Here is a 20,352-nt window from a genome sequence, read left to right on the forward strand (position 1 = left end):
CGACCAAATGCTTTGGATTTGGCCGAGTTTGAGATGGCCGGGATCGGTTTCCATTATCGCTGAAAACTGATGCCGGCCATCTCAAACCTGGCCATCTTTGACATTTGGCCAGCCCCAACCGTATTATCGAAACAAAAGATGGCCGGCCATCTTTTTCAATAATACGGTTTGGGACCGCTGTTTGCGGCGCCGTCCATATAGATGGTTGGCGCCATTAGATTATGCTCCTCCACGTAGTGCTAGCATGCCCTTGCGTGGGATTTTTCCCTAAAAATGTCCTTTTCCTAATTTTTCCATTAATGACCATGCGTTAACGTTGCCTATAGTGTGCAGCCATTAAAAAAAAATTAGGTGGTAAGAGCTCACATGTGATTCCTGCGCTAATCAATAAGGAGGAAATTAAAAATATAGCACTGAACGTTTGGTGCTGATAAAACTGAGCACTGAACACTGTTCTATACAGGGAAAACACCCTTTATAGAATTGTATCTGGTGTGGATCCTGCACCTAACTTTTGGGGCACTGTACTTATGCCTCTGATTGAAGTTAAGTACCGTGCTTTAAAGAATAGCATGCAGTGAGATACGCACACAAATTTTTAATACTGCCAATATCAATAATTGGTTGTCAGAACCCAATTACTGATGCTCATTACTCAATGTATACACAAAGTTGAGTGAGGATGTTTGGGCATGAAATTTAAAATCTGGGGGTTAGTGCACAGTAATGAAGCTGTGTTAACTGATTAGCAAAGGAACACTCGCTTTTCACACGCCAACCAATCAGGGGCGTAGCCACAGGTGGGCCTAGGCCCACCCAGTTTGGGTTCAGGCCCACCCAGCAGTGGAGCACCTTCATCAGAAGTACACCTGTTCTTGTTCCGGACAAGCCAAGAAGCCTAAGGCAGCAGACCCCGCCCCCTGCACTTGTCCTTCACCCTCCGATTGGTGCAGCGAGCAGCCTATGTTAATACGCTCGGATCTTCTTGCACCTGCCCGGCGGCAGCGTCGCGAGCCGCTCTCAGACTCAGCGCGTGGCGGAATGTGAAGCAGTGCAGACGAGGCGCGCGCGATCTGCCCTGGAGCAGAGGATACCCCGCTCTTTCCTGGTGAAGAAGCCGGCGAGGAGCCATCGGGTCCCCAACTATGATCGGTTGGAAACCAAGAAAGGTAAACGGAGGGAGAGTCGCAAAGTCGGGCTGAGCAGCTGCAGCCTCTCCCCGGGAGCCTCCTTAGCGTTTCTCGAGGGGGCGTGGCAGGAGCTCGGGCTTGCCTGGCAAAACTGTGGGGACTTTCCCCCCTCTTGGGAGCCAACATTTCAGAATGATTGGGGGTGCCCACCCAGTTTGAGCTCAGGCCCACCCAGAATACTGTGTCTGGCTACGCTACTGCAACCAATTAACGCATGGTTAGTGCCTGAGTCCTTTCACCTACTAAATAGGTGTCAGCAGAGACTCACGTCCTATTTTCTTTTGCCTGTTGCCAGATCCTTTCAGTACTATGACACTTAGAGGCTCATATTCAAAAGAGAAAAATATCCAAAAAATGTTATAAAGCAGCACTTGGATGAATTTCTTCTCAAAACATCTAAATCGTTATTTTTGAAACCTATTTTGCAGATGTTTATCTATGCAATTCATCTGTGGTGCATCCAAATCACAAGGGGGCATGTTGGGGCACTGTGGAGATGGGCTTAGGGTGGGCTTAGGTCGTGCCTAACACATGGGCGTTTTTATTGCAATAATGGAGCAAAACAAAAACGTCTAGGTTGAAAACGTCAATGTTTTGCCCTAGGTCTGTTTTTAGAACAAATAAGAGACAAAAGGGTGCCCTAAATGACCACATGACCACTGTAGGAAATTAGGGATGACCCTCTCCCATTCCCCAAAGATGTGAATAAGAAAAGTACTTACCATGCCTCTGTGATAGTCTCAGATGTTATAGCCATGTGCATTAGCGGAGAAAGCAGGCTCCTGGAGTAGTCTAATGGCCTGTGTAGTGCACTGTAGAGAGGAGGGCCCAGGTCCATATCTCCATCTACCTTACACTTGTGGTGGAACGTGTGATCCCTCCAAAGCTCACCAAGAACATACAGTACCCACATATAGGTGACTCACTCACCTATAAGGGCTATAGTAGTGGTGTACAGTTTATAGTTTATTTGGTATTTGCTGTACCACCATTGCAAAGGCCTTTGGCCAAAGCAGGTTTCAATAAAACAGTCAACAAATAAAAGAACAAAATTTGTGTACAGGAAAGTTAGGTAATCATATGAGGAAAGAAGAGGGAGTCTGTTGAGTCTGTTCGTTGGTCTTTCAAGTGTAGGGCATTGGAGGCATTGATTTTTTATGTGGGTTTTGGAGGGCTCAGGAGACAAGCGAGCAAATGTGAGACGTGTACCTTGGAGCTTTTATATGAAGTCCAGTGCAGTGCCCCCTTGGGTTCCCCATTGCTCTCCTGAGTGTCTGTGTGGCCAGTCTGCAGAGAATGTGTCCCCACTTACATCCCAATGGCTTGATTTTCTAGGTTTGTCACCTGAACTGTTTTTCAAAAATGGACCAAAAATGTAACACAGAGAGTACAAAAATATGTTACATGTATTTAAAAAAAACAAAACAGATTGACGTTTTACTTTTTTCAAAAATGGGTATATTTTCTATACAGATGTGGTATGTTTAGCGCAAAACTTCCAAAGGCTGACTTAAACGTCAAATCGAAAACGCCACTCCTAGTGTCTTTCTAACCTCTCAAACATTTCCCTCTGCAGCTACCTCAAAAACACACCTTGGGCAGGATCTCTTACCATCTGTTCTACTCCATCCCACCCCCCAGTAACTCTGGAGATTTCTCCCATGATGTTTATAATATCCCCATTATAATAAGGGATTACATATGTTACAAATAAACATATTCAGAAACATACTTTAAAAAAAATAAACAATAGATTTATCATACAGAACCCAGGTATTGTGGAGTGCTAAATTGGATGTCTTTCAATGTGAATTGTATAATTCTGGTTTGTATTACAATTCTTGTCATCAATAAAAATATTTATAAAAAAAAAATAAACAATTCTGAAATTAAAATGACAAAAGGAAGACAGCTATATATAAGTCCATGTCACACAGATAACTGGGAGACAGCAATTATACCAAAATTTAAAAAGAAGAAAACCAATGCAAAGAACAATCAGGCATCGTAAACATTAATTATATCTTGCTCATATAGATCAAAGAAATCAATAAGAAATTAAACTTTCTCCTTTTCTAACAAAAAGTTTCCGTGTACATCGGATCAAAAGAATTATTCTCTCAAGTGTTAGCAGGCACTTGCAGGGAAATTTTATAAAGGTGCCCCTACTGCTAAAACCCTAGGCTTTAGCTGAAGATAAGCTTTTCGCCTCAACTGCGTGGGTCTGGCAACATCTGGGAACATCCTAATAGTCTGCTGAAAGAATGGAGCATTCTGTTTAGAAAAATAAGCTTTCATAATTACAAATTCATGTTCCTCTTTCTGGAAAGATACCAAAAACTTAGCTCTTTTAGTAATAGGTTCCTGAGATGACTCAAGATACCTAGACAAATCTAAACTATCTGAAACGGTTTCAAACGTCAACTGTACATAAGTACTGCCATACTGGGACAGACCAAAGGTCCATCAAGCCCAGCATCCTGTTTCCAACAGTGGCCAATCCAGGTCACAAATACTTGGCAAGATCCCAGAAAACTCAATACATTTTATGCTACTTATTACAGAAATAAGCAGTGGATTTTCCCCAAGTCAATTTAATAATGGTCTATGGACTTTTCCTTTAGGAAGCCATCCAAACTTTTTTTAAACCCCGCTAATCTATCAGCTTTTACCACATTCTCTGGCAACAAATTCCAGAGTTTAATTACACATTGAGTGAAGAAAAATTTTCTCTGATTTGTTTTAAATTTACTACTTTGTAGCTTCATTGCATGCCCCCTAGTCCTAATATTTTGGGAAAGAGTAAAGAAATGATTCACGTCTACCCGTTCCACCCCACTCATTATTTTATAGACCTCTATCATGTGTTCCTTCAGCCGTCTTTTCTCCAAGCTGAAGAGCCCTAGCCACTTCAGCCTTTCCTCATAAGGAATTCATTCCATCCCCTTTACCATTTTTGTCGCCCTTCTCTGTACCTTTTCTAATTCCACTATATTTTTTTGAGATGCTGTGACCATGGGTGTGATCACACCATGGAGCGATACAAAGGCATTATAACATCCTCATTTTTTTTCCATTCCTTTCCTAATAATACCTAACATTCTATTTGGTTTCTTAGCCGCCACAGCACACTAAGCAGAAGGTTTCAACGTATCATCAACAATAAGTACATAAGTATTGCCATACTGGGAAAGACCAAAGGTCCATCGAGCCCACAATCCTGTTTCCAACAGTGGCCAATCCAGGTTACAAATACCCGGCAAGATCCCAAAAATGTACAAAACATTTTATACTGCTTATCCCAGAAATAGTGGATTTTCCCCAAGTCCATTTAATAACGGTCTATGGACTTTTCCTTTAGGAAGCTGTCCAAACCTTTTTTAAACTCCGCTAAGCTAACTGCCTTTACCACATTCTCTGGCAACGAATTCCAGAGTCTAATTACACGTTAAGTGAAGAAATGTTTCTCTGATTCATTTTAAATTTACTACATTCTAGCTTCATCGCATGCCCCCTAGTCCTAGTATTTTTGGAAAGCGTGAACAGACGCTTCACATCTACCCGTTCAACTCCACTCATTATTTTATAGACCTCTATCATATGTCCCCTCAGCTGCCTTTTCTCCAAGCTGAAGAGCCCTAGCCGCTTTAGCCTTTCCTCATAGGGGAGTTGTCCCATCCCCTTTATCATTTTCGTCGCCCTTCTCTGCACCTTTTCTAATTCCACTATATCTTTTTTGAGATGCGGCAACCAGAATTGAACACAATATTTGAGGTGCGGTCGCATCATGGAGTGATACAAAGGCATTATAACATCCTCACTTTTGTTTTCCATTCCTTTCTTAATAATACCTAACATTCTATTTGCTTTCTTAGCTGCAGCAGCACACTGAGCAGAAGGTTTCAACGTATCATCAACGACAACACCTAGATCCCTTTCTTGGTCCGTGACTCCTAACATGGAACTTTGCATTATGTAGCTATAATTCAGGTTCCTCTTTCCCACATGCATCACCTTTCACTTGCTCACATTAAAAGTCATCTGCCATTTAGACACCCTGTCTCCCAGTCTTGTAAGGTCCTCTTTTAATTTTTCACAATCATGTTGCTATTTAACAACTTTTTTATAACTCTATATCATCAGCAAATTTAATTACCTCAGTAGTTACTCCTTCAAATAAATTTTATGAATTTCTAAGGAGTCAAAAAATTTGTAACAGCAAAATTTAAAAACCTTAAATTTAGGGCCCAAGACATGTTCTCCAAGGACTCCATTCATAAATGAATGACTAGACAACCATTGGTAATTGCAGAAACAGCTGATTGAGCAGAAGTCATCTGAGATTCCACCTTGTCTAACTGTTGTTCAAATATTTTAAGTCTAGATTCATGAACATTAAATTTTGCAAGTTTCCTCTGTAAACGTCAGAAAGGAAGATCTATTTGCATGCAGTGATTTATCCATTTTATTAATTGCTATCAGCAAATCTTTTAATGAAACTTCCTGCTGATTGGTCTCAACAGAGGAAGTAGCAGTAGACACCAATAAAGAAACTGATGAAGGTATCTTAACCTGGGCAGTCTGTCCAATCTCTTTACCAGGAATTGAGGAATTAGAGAGGGAACTCCTTGCGGGGGTCAAACCTGTAAGGTCTGCAGTATCCTGTCCTCTAAGAACATCAGCCAACTTTTAGAAAACAGCAGGTTGTAGGGGTGGGGTTCGGACCCCAGAAGAAAGGGAAACATTGGGAGAAGAAGGCAAACTCATAGACTTTGAAGGTAAAGCCGGCATTGCAAATCTAATGTACTGGCCCATAGGTCCCTTTTCAGCAGCAAGTTGTAGAGTCCTGCCTTTGTCCCCTTTCCATTTTCTCTTGAAGGGGAGCAGAGTGGCATGCTTTTGTTCCTCACGGGCTCTGAAGGGGCTTCAAAGGTGTGAGACCTGTCATTTTGGTCATGCCTCTTTGGGTGCATGCCAACCAGTATGAACCACAGACTATGGGCCACAGCAAGGATGTTATCATTTAGTCAGGATGTAGGACCCCACACCAGGGCAAGCTGGAACAATCACCTGAATACCTGTTGTCAGAAGGCAGTGGATAAAGTGGTTTCACAGATTATCAAACCAGCCATGGAAAGGATGCTGAGATATACCTGGGATGCAGGACCCCACACCATGAAAAGCTGGAACAGTCATCCAACTTAATGCCTGATAATCAGAAGGCAGTGTATAAATTGGTCTCACAAGTTCTCCCTCATTTAAGATTCCTAACATTTTAACCTATTTTTAGCAAAGCATAGAATCCTAAGGGGATCTTTAGTAAAAGACACCCTAAGTTTTCTGCTGAAAAATCACCTAAATGTAGGAGCTTAAAAGTTTCTAGAAAATATTTAAGATTTGATCTCACTGTGGCAAAGATGATGATGCACTAATTATTATTATTATTATTTTTGAACAGATCAGTTTTATCTCGCAGAGTCTTCTAATGAGTGACACAGTTAAGTTTCCTTTTTTATACCGGACTGTCCCTAATGAATTGCACCTCTGTACTGGGATTATCAAGTCACTGAAGCATTTTGACTGGACCTGGGTTGGTATCATTGCATCCAATGATTTTAGCAGCCTGAGGGTGATACAGATCCTGAGAGAAGGGATTGAGCAGAATGGTGGCTGTATTGCATTCATAGAAACCTTCAGGCTGAGCAATTCCATCATAATAGAGGAAATATTTCGAATACAATTGATCATCTACAAGTCATCAGCTAAAGTGATCATTCTCTATGCTAATGCAGAAAATAAAATCTATCTAGGCGCAGCTATGATGATCCCTGGGAAGGTCTTGATCACCAAAACTGAACTGAATTTCCTCTCTAAAGGTGATGGAAAACCTTATATAAAGAACAACATCTTATCATTTTCAGTTGTAAAGAAGAAGATCCCAAGCTTTACAAAATTTATCCAGGAGGTGAACTTTACCCTGCTTCCAAGTGATCATTTTACTGAGAAGTGGTGGCTGGGCCTGTGTGACAGCCAGTGTCCAAAATACATCAAAAGATCCTGCAGTTCTGATGTAAAATTGTCAAATATTCTACCCTGTAATAACAGCTACATTGGGAAGAGCAGTAGTGTATATAACGCTGTGTATGCCCTGGCACACGCACTGCATGACATGCTCATGCCTGTCTCTAGAAACACCACCACAAGGAGTAGAGAAATGTGGAAATTATCTGATTATTTGCCATGGAAGGTAACATCATTGGTTATGTTTGCTGTTCAGAAGAAAAAAGAAAGTGAGACAAAGCAAAATGTGAAAAGAAAGTCTTTGAAGAAAAGGAGTGTGCTGGAGACTCTATGATCTCAACACCGAACCCCCATAGTCACAGAATGCTTTCTATGATAAGATCCTTTACAAGAAGAATAGCTAAAGAAGTGGGAAATGAATTGGGGAAAGCAAACAAAGCATGACTAATATCATACTTTTTATCTTTTTGCCACATATTCCCCCTAATCTAATATAATAAAACGCACCCTCAACGTTCTGAGGACAACGTTCTGAAGCCATCTGACGTCACTCCCAGGCTGAAGGGTTCGTGGATTCATGGTGTGAAGCCTTCAAGCCAGCCAGCCGTCTCTGCCCCGCCCTCGCGTCAAATGTCATGACGTCGAGGGCGGAAAAAAACCCAAATAATTCCGGCAGCGCAGCGTCAGGGAAGGAGGCGGCGCTCCCGACGTCTCTAGCCTTCCCTTTGCTGTGTTCCGCCTTCTTCTGACGTCAAGGATGACGTCAGAAGAAGGCAGAACACAGCGAAGGGAAGGCTAGACGTCGGGAGCGCCGCCTCCTTCCCTGACGCTTCGCTGCCAGAACCGCCACGGAGGTAAATTTAAAAAGAAGAAAAAAAAAAAAAAAGTTGGGGGGAGAGAAGAGGGTGGCCAGTAAAGTTGAACAATGGGAGCGGGAGGGCAGGGGAGAAACGACAGCATGGATGCGAAGGGGGGGGCATGGATGCGAAGGGGGGGGGAGAAGAGGGCGGGCCAGGCTGGGACATGGGAGAGAGAGGAACATGGATGCAAGGGGGGTCATGGAAGGGAGAGAGGGGACTTGCTGGAAAAGGTTGAATGGAGGCGGCAGGGGACAGAGGAGCATGGATGGGCATGGATTGGGAGGGCAGGGCTCAGGGAGAGAGGGAAATTGCTGGAAAGGGATGAATGGAGGGGGCAGGGGACAGAGGAGCTTGGATGGGCATGGATTGGGAGGGCAGGGCTCAGGGAGAGAGGGGAATTGCTGGATAGGGATGAATGGAGGGGACAGATGGGCATGGATGGATATGGATTGCAGGGCAGGGCTCAGGGAGAGAGGGGAATTGCTGGATAGGGATGAATGGAGGGGGCAGGTGACAGAGGAGCATGGATGGGCATGGATTGGGAGAGCAGGGCTCAGGGAGAGGGGAATTGCTGGATAGGGATGAATGGAGGGGACAGATGGGCATGAATGGATATGGATTGCAGGGCAGGGCTCAGGGAGAGAGGGGAATTGCTGGATAGGGATGAATGGAGGGGGCAGGTGACAGAGGAGCATGGATGGGCATGGATGGGCATGGATTGGGAGGGCAGGGCTCAGGGAGAGAGGGGAATTGCTGGATAGGGATGAATGGAGGGGACAGATGGGCATGGATGGATATGGATTGCAGGGCAGGGCTCAGGGAGAGGGAAATTGCTGGATAGGGATGAATGGAGGGGGCAGGTGACAGAGGAGCATGGATGGGCATGGATTGGGAGGGCAGGGCTCAGGGAGAGGGGAATTGCTGGATAGGGATGAATGGAGGGGACAGGTGACAGAGGAGCATGGATGGATATGGATTGCAGGGCAGGGCTCAGGGAGAGAGGGGAATTGCTGGATGGGGATGAATGGAGGGGACAGGTGACAGAGGAGCATGGATGGGCATGGATTGGGAGGGCAGGGCTCAGGGAGAGAGGGGAATTGCTGGAAAAGGATGAATGGAGGGGGCAGGGGACAGATGGGCATGGATTGGGAGGGCAGGGCTCACACTCTCTCTCTCATATACAATGTTTTTCTGACTCTCACTCTCACATACTCTGTCTCACACTGTATCACATTCACTCTCTATGTGCCACACAGTCACTCACACACTCGCTTGGTCTCATACACTCACTCTCACAGAGAATCTGTGTCTCACACACACTCTCTCTCACACTGTGTCTCACACACACACTTGAACACACTCTCATTCTCACACACACACTCTCTCACAAACACACTCACACCCAGACTCACTCTCTCTCTCTCACACACACACACACTCACACTTTCACTCTGACTCTCAAACAGTCACTCTCACATACACTCTCCCAAACATACACACTCCGAGGAAAACCTTGCTAGCGCCCATTTCATTTGTGTCAGAAACGGGCCTTTTTTACTAGTTTTATATAAAGTGTTAAAAAATGTGCATGCAAATAAATTTTAATTAACATGTTCGTGCGTGGGATCTGCATCCAAATTTTACACGTGAGTCAGAAAAGGGGGGGGGGGGTGGAAATGGAAGGAACATGGGCAGATCAGGGGCGTAACTTATTTATACAGGTATCTATAGAATAAGGGGGCTCTATGCCTACATATAATCACATTAAGTAGACCTAACTTATAGTGTGGGGAATCTTTCAGTCTCTACTCAATATTTTCCCAAACACATATATAACTACTCAAATTAATTCCAATTCTTTGACATTAGAATTGATAGTATCACAATGTAGCTATTAATCATTCTGTCTTAGTATTCGGGGATCTTCAGATTTTCAAATCGTATCCACCCAAATTCTAAAATTCTAATGGTGTTTCTTTCATCTTCATAGATCTATGAAGATGAAAGAAACACCATTAGAATTTGGGAAAATTCCCCATATGGTGGCTACGATTTGAAAATCTGAAGATCCCCGAATACTAAGACAGAATGTTTAATAGCTACACTGTGATACTATCAATTGAAATGTCAAAGAATTGGAATTAATTTGAGTAGTTATATATGTGTTTGGGAAAATATTACATATAATCACAGGCATTGACACCAACATTTATGTTGGTGCAAATAGATGTGCTTAAATGTATGCACAATCAATGGGCTTAAATGCTATTTTATAAAACACACCTAACTTATGGGCACAGTTAATAGAACATCTCTACACACTTTCTTTTAGGTGCATTTACCCCCATAGGGGTAGATTCAAATAATGGAGCAAAAAGTAAGTATCAAAAATATGAGCATGAGACGGCATCTGTATCTAACTTCAGGCACAAGCAACTTACACCATATCAACCATGATAGAAAAGAAAGGATATTATTTGCTGGTATCTGTTCAGAGGAGTTCTCACATCAAGTTTCTCTCTTGGTCAAGCTCTCTAGCTCCTCTTTGTCATGAACTTTTAGCAAGGCAGGGAAGGGTGATTATTAGTAAATTACAATATAAGGGGGGTATTTTGAGATGTGTACCTAGGACCTTTTATGTGAAGTCTATGTAGTTCCCCCTAGTGTGCCCCACTGCTCTGCTGAGAAGACTGTGTGGCCAGTGTACTAGGAAAGCTGGTTTCTCCTATGTTCCAATGGCTTGATTTTGGCATTTTTCATTTGAAAGTTTATTTATTTTTTTTTAATGGTCCAAAAAAAGATAGACGTCTATGCACAACAACATCTAGAAAATGGTCATTTTCAAAGAAAAAAGATAGACATTTTCCTGGTTTGAAAATGGTCATTTTCACTACTTGATTTTTGGATTTTTTCAGCAAAATGTCCAATATTGAAAATGACTCTCTATTTATCTTGGCAAGTTGCTTTGACAATCACCCTCAGTATCACTAGCTTTTGTCCCTCTCTTTCTTTCCCATTTCTCTGTTTTTCTTTTTCTTATTTCACTCCATTTTTCAGACTATGAAATATAAATAAACATGCATCAGAAATCAGATTTTAAATATCTGATTCTTATATAGCTCTCTCTCTATATATATTTTTTATTTTCATAATGATAATCATACTGACACCTGGTATTGATAGGTCAGTGATTCACACCTGCTTGTCCTTTTTTTCAAGAAACAGAACAGAGAGGGTACAAAGCACAAATCACAATCCAAAACAGAAAACAAAGTACCAAGAGCCTTCAAAAATGGGACCAGTCCTTTTTTCCACAGCGTAGATTGACTTTGAATGTCAAAAACTCAATCTTGTACATCAATGACACAACACGCTGGAATTGTCAGAATAGTGATTGGACAAGGTCCTACTTCTTGCCCTAAACTTAGATACTGGGCATGTTCACAAGGGATTTTTGACTTCTAACAACTCCTGACATAGGCGTTGTGCACCAAAACAGGGCCCGTGTTGGGTCATTGATGTACAAGATTGAGTTTTTGACATACAAGGGCAATGTAAGTTGTGGAATAAAAGGACTTGTCCTATTTTTGAAGGCTCTTGGTACTTCCTTTTGTATTTTGTCCTTTTTTTCCAACTACTGTACAATCTGGTATATTATGTGCTAAGGGGTATTAGGATGCAAAAGGACAAGCACCTAGCACATATTAAACATGATTTAATAGTGGTTTTAAACAAGAATAAACAGGTATGAATCATTAGCTAATAAATAGCAGGTGAAAGAGTTGAAGAGAAATGTCTGAAAAGAATAAAGCAACATTAATGCCAGTAGTAATCAACAACTTTGGTGCAATCCCCAGTAACCTGCACTACTATCTAAACACATTAGGCCAGGAGTGGGAAACCACAGTCCTCAAAGTCCACAACCCAGTCAGGTTTTCAGGATTTCTACAATGAATATGTATATAGTGGAAGCAGTACCTGTAAATCAATCTCATGTATATTCATTGTGGAAATCTTGAAACCTTGACTGGGTTGTGGACCTCTTGGACTGTGATTGTCTTTTCCTGTTTTATGTATTAATAACATTTGCAGATGTCAACTTCAAAAAAACAGCAATACTTGGCAAAAACCATATCCTTTGACAATACCTCTAGGTGTCTATGGCTCTTGGAAAGGGTCCAATACCTAGAGAACTACAACCAGTCTCTAAAATCTGGTAGACTGTGTATATAAACAGAAATATGTTTGAACTTGGAAGTTAATTTGACAGAAAAGTTCACTATTGAAATTATAATTTTTAGCTTCATCATTATCTGAAGAACGTCCACTTTAAGAACAATCTGAATGAAGAGATCTTTTTTGATGAGAATAGAGACCTAAACACTGGCTACAATATTATAAACCAGGTCTATCTGCCCAATGGAGTACTGCATCATGAAATTGTTGGAAGTTATAATCCTTATGCTTCCCAAGGGCAGGATTTCATCATCAATGAGAAGGCAATTGTATGGGAGCGTTTATTCACCCAGGTCAGATTTAAGAAACATTAGAGAATGAGGAAAGGCTCTGGATCACGTAGCATCATGCATGTTGTTTAACTACAGCTGTGTAACTGGATTACCTCAATTTTAAATGAAGCAGAAATAATAAAGCGGTAGACCTTGCAAATAGGTTTTCAATTGATAAAGGCATGAATATTTATGCTCAGAGAAAGTTAAGAATAAGAACAATTCTGGAAAAAGATATTAGAAAGGGTCACAAAGAGGGGCACAATTGAACGTTGCCGGCAAAATAGATCATCGGCGATCTATTTTGGCAGCGGCGCAACAGCTGGCCAGAACCGTATTTTCGAAAAAGATGGCCGGCCATCTTTTTTTTTGATAATACGGTTTAGCCTGGCCAAATGCCAGAGTTCGCCGGGTTTGAGATGGCCGGTTATGTTTTTCAGCGATAATGGAAAAAAATGCCGGCCATCTCAAACCTGGTGAAATCCAAGGCATTTGGTCACGGGAGGAGTCAGCATTTGTCGTGCACTGGTTCCCCTGATATGCCAGGACACCAACCGGGCACCCTAGGGGGCACTTCTAAAAATGTTTAAAAAATACACAAATAGCTCCCAGGTGCATAGCACCCTTACCTTGGGTGCTGAGCCCCCCAAATCCCCCCAAACCCACTCCCCACAACTCTACACCATTACCATAGCCCTTATGGGTGAAGGGGGCACCTACATGTGGGTACAGTGGGTTTTGGGGGAGGTTTGGAGGGCTCAACACTTAGCACCACAAGTGTAACAGGTAGGGGGGTGAACCTGGGTCTGCCTGCCTGAAGTTCACTGCACCCATTAAAAACTGGTCCAGGGACTTGCATACTGCTGTCAGGGAGCTGGGTATAATATTTGAGGCTGGCATACAGGCTGGTAAAAAAAAGGTTTTTATTTTTATTTTATTATTGTGGGAGGGGGCTGTTGACCACTGGGGGACTACGGGGAGGTCATCCCCCATTCTCTCCAGTGGTCATATGGTCAGTTGGGGCACCTTTTTGAGGCTTGGCCGTGAAAATAAAAGGACCAAGTTAACCCAGCGAAATACTGATTAACGCCGCTTTTTATTTTTCCATTATCCGCGAAAGCCGGCCATCTGGTAGCCACGCCCATGCCCGCCCATGTCCCACCTTCACTACGCTGCCGATACACCCCCTTGAACTTTCACCAGCGCGGCGCTGGGAATGCCGCGATGCTGTCAAAAAAGCCGCTTTTGATTATACCAATTTCGCCGCTTTTGAGAGATCGCCGGCCATCTCCCGATTTATGTCGGAAGATCGCCGGCGATCACTTTCGAAAATAACTTTGTAATGTGCAAGCATGCTTGGTTTTATTGGGGCGAGCATGCGTAGTGCTGGAGGTGGTACAGGGCACCAGGCAATGTAAGACCAGTGTGGGAGAAAGGCCTTGGCTGGTGGGTCTGGGGACCCCCGTCAGCCAACCTTGGGGTTCCGGAGCCAATAGGGTGACCCAGGCCCCCCTGGTCCCCGTAGCTACACCACTGGTAAAAAAGTGATGCATGTTGGAAAGAGGAACCCGGATTATAGTTAAGTAATACAAGATTCCACATTAGGAGACACCGACCAGGAAAGGGATCTAAGTGTCATCGTTGATGATACGTTGAAATCCTTTGCTCAGTGTGCGATGGTGGCTAAGAAAGCAATGCTGCGACCGCACCTCGAATATTGTGTTAAATTCTGGTCACCGCATCTCAAAAAAGATAGTGGAATTAGAAAAGGTATACAGAAGGGCAATGAAACAAAGGTAGAAAGTAGTAGATTTAAAATGAATCGGAGAAAATATTTCTTCACTCAACGTGTAATTAAACTCTGGAATTTGTTGCCAGAGAATGTAATAAAAGCAGTTTGGATGGCTTCCTAAAGGAAAAGACCATTATTAAAATGTACCTGGGGAAAATCCACTGCTTATTTCTAGAGTACACAGCATAAAATTTATTGTACTGTTTTGGGATCTTGCCATGTACTTGTGACTTGGATTGGTCACTGTTGGAAACAGGATGCTGGGCTTGATGGACCTTGGTCTGTCCCAGTATGGCAATACTTACATATAGATAGATAGATAGATAGATAGATAGATAGATAGATAGATAGATAGATAGATAGATAGATAGATGTGATTTAAGGTTTTGGAGAGTCTGGACAAAAGGGAGCAGATTCACAAAGCATTAATGCTGCTTTTTTTTAAAGTTCATTTTCATAATTAAGGGGCCCTTTTACTTAGCTGTGGTAAAATGGGACTATACATACAAATTAGCAGGACATCCTGGTACCCTGGGCTTTCTATCTCAATTTTACTGGTTTCTAACCCTAGAGAAAGATGTCCAAGATTTTGTGGCAGCCTGTGCTGTGCCCGGCACAAGCCTGACCACAGAAGACCACAAGAGCTACTTCAACCACTACCTATAACTGAGACCTTGGATCTATCCATGAATTTCATTATCGATCTTTCCCCATCTGATGGACATACAGTAATCTAGGTAGTGGTGGATCAGTTTTTGAAGATGGCTCACATAACACCTCTCCTGGGCCTTCTGTCTGCAGTGGAGCTCTCGCAACACTTTATTTATGACATATTCTGCCTCCATGGATTGCCTGAGACTATTACTTCTGACCAAGGAGTACAGTTTATCTCCAAGGTTTGGCATATCCATAATCGAGCTCTGGGAGTAAAATTGAATTTCTCTGGATATTTTCCCCAAAGGAATGGACAGACAGAACGAACCAACGCTGCAAAGTTTAAAAAATTTCTATGAATGTATGTGTCCACTCTTCAAGATGATGGGATACAATTGCTACCTTCAGCTGAATTTGCTCATAATAACACAGTTAGTTCTTCCACAGGAGCAACACCTTTCTGCATTGTCTATGGACAAGATCCACGCATCCCTCTACCATTAACGTCAAACAATGAGGTCTTGGCTGCCTCCAGAGCTCTTGCCTCCTTCAAGCAGATATGGCAGACAGCCCAAAACACTCTTCGACAGGCCTCTGGTCAAATGAAACATCAAGCTGATAAGAACACATGTCAGAGGTCCCCACTTCCAACCCAGAGACTACCCAACATCTTCGGTTAAAGGTTCCTTCTGCTTGATTTGCTCCTCAATTTGTGGGTCCCTATCCTATATTCCAACAGATCCTGTCACTTATCAACTTAAATCCCAGCCAACGTACAAATACATAACACCATTCATGTGCCCCTCTTCAAGCCCGTAGTTCTAAGGAAAACTGACTTGCCTCCGCCTTCACCACATCCTGTGGTGTCCGCTTCTGATGAGGAGTATGAGGAACTGAACATATTGGATGTCCGGAGACTACTGGGACAGCTACAGTACCTTATTTCTTGGAAAGGGTATTGACCTGTAGACAATTCATGAGAGCCTGCCACCCAAGTCCATGCTCCAGTACTGATAAGATGTTTACATTGCTTCTTTCATCACAAACATAAACCAAACATTCAGGGTAGGAGGAGCACTAGAGGAGTGGATACTGTCACGGTCCTACCATTACTCGGATGACGGTCCGTACAAGCAGCACACAATGGGTATCTGGCAGCGGGCCACATTGCCAGAAGGAGGAGCTCCATTGTGGTGCAGGAACTGAAGCTCCAGCACATTCATGATGTCAGACATTATGGCCTGATTTAACCCCACCAGTCCAGATCCTTGATGCTCTCAAGTCATAGCCGCCTTGCCTGCAATCTTGCTCTTTTGGGTCCTGAGATGCTATTCTTTTCTGCTTCCCGACTTCCTAGAGCTGCTGGTGTGAGTGGGTTCCTGCATCTCATGTCTCCTGTGTGTGTGGGTTCCAGCTAGCCATATGCTTCTTGTGTATGTGTGAGTTCCTGTGCAGCTATCCACTGCTTGTGCGAGTAGGTTCCAGCCTTGATTTGCCTTGCTTGCGTTTTTGGATTCCAGTATCATGCCTTGATATTGTCTGTGTGGGTTCCAGTGCAGTGCCTTGCTGTTTGTGTGTCTGGATTCCAGTTAAGCCTTGCTTCCTGTGTGAACGAGTTCCAGTATAACCTTGCTTCCTGTGTGTTTGGGCTTCCTTGTCTCCACCCTGCCTGACTGTCTGCAGCCACCTCCTTTCTCTGCCTATGGGGATTCAGTCTTTCGTAACTTTCTACTACAAACCAAGGGCTCACAACCCTAAGCCCCAAGACATAACAGTAGTACAGCCCTACCAGTATACTCTTTCCCTTCACACCTGGAATTTCAATCCTTAAAGATTCCATGCTGCTATCTGTTTCATGTGTAATATTTATCTTGTTTTACTCAATTCCCTCTTTAGCATATAGAACAACCTCCTCCCCTACAATTTGATCTACTCTATCATCCTATATAATAATTTGCACCTCCGTCTGGCTGCCTGGGTTCATAACATCTTTAATATCTGATAACATCAGCCAGCCTCCAGCATTCCATTCACTCTCACTGACCCGCCCTCGCGTCAAAACGTAATGATATCAGAGGAGGGCGGAACAGCGAGAGGGAAGGGAACGCTGGAGGCTGGCTGACGTAAGGAGATGTAACAAACAGAACGTTATGGAAGACAACCAGCCAGAGCTTTCAGGTACAAATCAGCAAGTCGACTCCCGCTTACTCCTCCCAGGCATTTTAAATGTCCAGTAAACAATTCTTTTAGCTAGCAGCTGGGACGTGTAAAAGGTTGTCTATGGGCCATTATGGAAGTAGGTTTCGGTTTCTGAAGTTGAACAAGCAAAAGGGAGGGGAAGATAATAGGAAGATACTGCGAGCAAAGCTTTGATGGTGTCAGCATGGTCCGTTCCTGCTGTCAGCTACTGTATGAGGCTTGAAACCTTTGCTGTGAACACACACACACACACACACTTTCTCTCTCTCACTCTCTCTCACACACACTCTCACTCTCGTACACACTCTCTCTCTCTCTCTCTCACATACTGTCTCACACACACTCTCTCTCTCTCTCTCTCACACTCTCTCTTACACTCACACACACTCTCTCACACACACTCTCTCATACACTCTCTCTCACACACACACACTCTCTCATACACTCTCTCTCACACACACACACTCTCTCTCACACACACACTCTCTCACTCTCACACACACACACACACTCTCTCTCTAATACACACACTCGCACACAGTCTCTATCTCACACACTCTCCTAACGGTTCCCTTAAAAACATAATCGCCATTACATGATAACCTTGCTAGCACCCATTTCATTTGTTTGAGAAACGGACCTTTTTTACTAGTTTCAATATAATTTGTACCCTGCAAACATAGTGTTCCATTGATTGTTCTCCTTCCACCAGGTCTCTGAGATGCCTATTATATCTACCTATTTATTTAGTGCTATATACTCCAACTCTCCCATCTTATCTTTTAGGCTTCTAGCATTTGTATATAGACACTTCAATTGAATTCATAATGGAGCCGATATGGCATCTTCATTTATATTTACCTAAAACCATGCCTGAAAAGAAAAGCCATATGATAACCTTAAAAGCTGGGAAAATTAACTCCACGTAATGTAATACTTTTTAATCTTTTGAGTACGATATGAGGTCTTTGGTAGCTCCATAAGAATTTAGACAATAGGGTCTCAATCCTATTGAATGTTTGTTTGTTGAGAAGAAAAGGCAGCTTACTAAATATATAATTTATTTTGGGAATAATCATCATTTTGATAGTATCTAGTCAGCCCACCAGGATAGATTTATACATCATTTCTATAATTTGTGTTATATTCTATGGTTTCCTCTATTGTAGGATCAAAATATATTTCCAAATATTTAAGCTTATTAGGGGACAATTGAAAATCAAATTTCTTCACATCAGCAGATAGAGGACCATTCTTTGGCATGATCTCTGTTTTAGAAGCCTTCAATTTGTATCCAGAGACCATAGCATAAACTTTGATAACTTCAAGGATCATTGGTATAAAGTCATGAGTAGTGTATAGAAGAATATCATTGGCATAAGTTGCTATTTTCGACACTGCTTCTCCACATTGGACTCCTTTTATATCAGCACAAGCCGTTAAGCCCATTAAAATGGGCAAGATTTTTTATTTCTGAAATGTAATTTAAAAGTTGATGAACATAATGTGAGTTGATGTCTATAGTACACTTTTATATACTATGCTCTTTGTGTAAACAGCATTAGATCCTTCAATTAATTTACCTTGTTCTAATGTCTCTAAAACCTTTACATTGTTTTTGTTGCCTGTCCCCCCCTTATTCTAATATTTTGTGTGTGTGTGTGAGAGAGAGAGAGTTCAGAGAGAGAGAGAGAGTGAGAGTGAGTGAGAGAGTGAGAGTGAGTGAGAGAGAGAGAGAGAGAGCGAGAGAGAGCTGCTAGGAGTCCCTGTGACAGTGGAGGGTCAGTTGCTCCTTATAGCCGGTTGTTTGAGGCAGCAAAGCAGGGCTCGTTTTTCAGTTGCCTGCCCCCCCCCCCCTTGTTCTAATATTTTGTGTGTGAGAGAGAGAGAGTGAGTGTGTGAGAGACAGAGCGCGAGAGAAAGTGTGTGTGTGTGCGCGCGTCTGTCTGAAAGAGAGAGAGAATGTGAGAGTGAGCTGCTTAGGAGTCCCTGTGACAGTGGGAGAGCTGCGTGAGCCAAGAGCTGGAAATAGTTGAAATCATTCCAGAAAGGAGAAAGAAAACAAAGGGAAAAGAAAACAAAATAGGTTTAAAATTCACTCTTCCTTGGAGAAACTCCCGTCCCAACCTTTAGCTCTCCACCTTGGGTCTTTGTGCCTTGCAGCTCCTCTTTACACTCCTGAGCTTGTCGCCGGAAGTTTCTGTTCAGTTTCACCTGGATTTCTTTTTTGTTTTTTAAAGTCATGGCCTCTTTGCCCGCCTATCTTCCTTTTTAGCTGGCTGGTGTCAGATCGTGCATTTGCAGCCCCAGGGAAGGTAAAATCCCGGGTGTGATTTGCACGGGTAAAAGAGACCCTCAGCAGGGGCGTATTGCGCTTTTCTCTGGGGGGCGCCCGTGCTTCGGCCCCTGGCATTTACTGGCTGAGATCGAGAGTCCAGCTCCTGCTCCTTTCCTTAATGCTGTGCTGCTGCTCTCTGCACTGTCTCTAGTACACAGACTCTGTCTTATCTCCTGCCCAGACGGGCAGGGCCTTCCCCTTGCCACAAACCCGTTTCTTCGTTCTCTTCAGATAAGCATAAAACGGACAGGTAAAAAAAAAAAAAAACCTTTCCTGGCCTCTGGGATTCAAACCCCATGATATCTTGATTGACAGGGAAGTGCGCCTTTTAATGGGGGGGGGGGGGGGGTTCTTCCTCCTAACAACCACTTTTCACATAAACTGGAAGGCGTTGTCCATTTTCCCCATCCTCCACCTCCCCACCACAGTGTTTAAAAAATACCCCCCTCCCGGCTCGTGTTCCCTTTGGTTTATGAAAAGCTGGCTGTGCAGCACTGACTGACGAGTTGTTAATATGCTCTTCGCTTCGCATTTGTTCACGTCGGTGACCAGGGTTGCCAGGTGGAAAATTTTTTTCCAGCCCAAAGGAGCCCAAAATCCAGCCCAAAACCCGCCCAAACTCAAACCCCGCCCCTGACACCCCCGCCCCCGCGTCATCACCCCGCCCCCGCCGTCATCAACCCCGCCCCCGCCGTCATCGGCCCCGCCTCCCCCGCCACTAACCCCGCCTCCCACGTCACTAACCCCGCCTCCCACGTCACTAACCCCGCCCAGAAACGTCATTAACCCC

General features: G+C 43.3%; 1 protein-coding gene across 1 annotated transcript in view; it reads left to right on the forward strand.

Moving 5' to 3' along the window:
• Positions 1 to 20,352, forward strand: part of LOC115464709 (vomeronasal type-2 receptor 26-like) — a 50,602-nt gene that overhangs the window by 12,726 nt on the left and 17,524 nt on the right. The window contains exons 3-4 of the mRNA XM_030195070.1: positions 6,649 to 7,437; positions 12,373 to 12,600. Coding sequence (XP_030050930.1) covers positions 6,649 to 7,437; positions 12,373 to 12,600 — 1,017 coding nt within the window. The remainder of the gene's footprint in view (positions 1 to 6,648; positions 7,438 to 12,372; positions 12,601 to 20,352) is intronic.

The sequence above is a fragment of the Microcaecilia unicolor genome, chromosome 3, assembly GCF_901765095.1.
Source record: "Microcaecilia unicolor chromosome 3, aMicUni1.1, whole genome shotgun sequence".
NCBI classification, from domain to species: domain Eukaryota; kingdom Metazoa; phylum Chordata; class Amphibia; order Gymnophiona; family Siphonopidae; genus Microcaecilia; species Microcaecilia unicolor.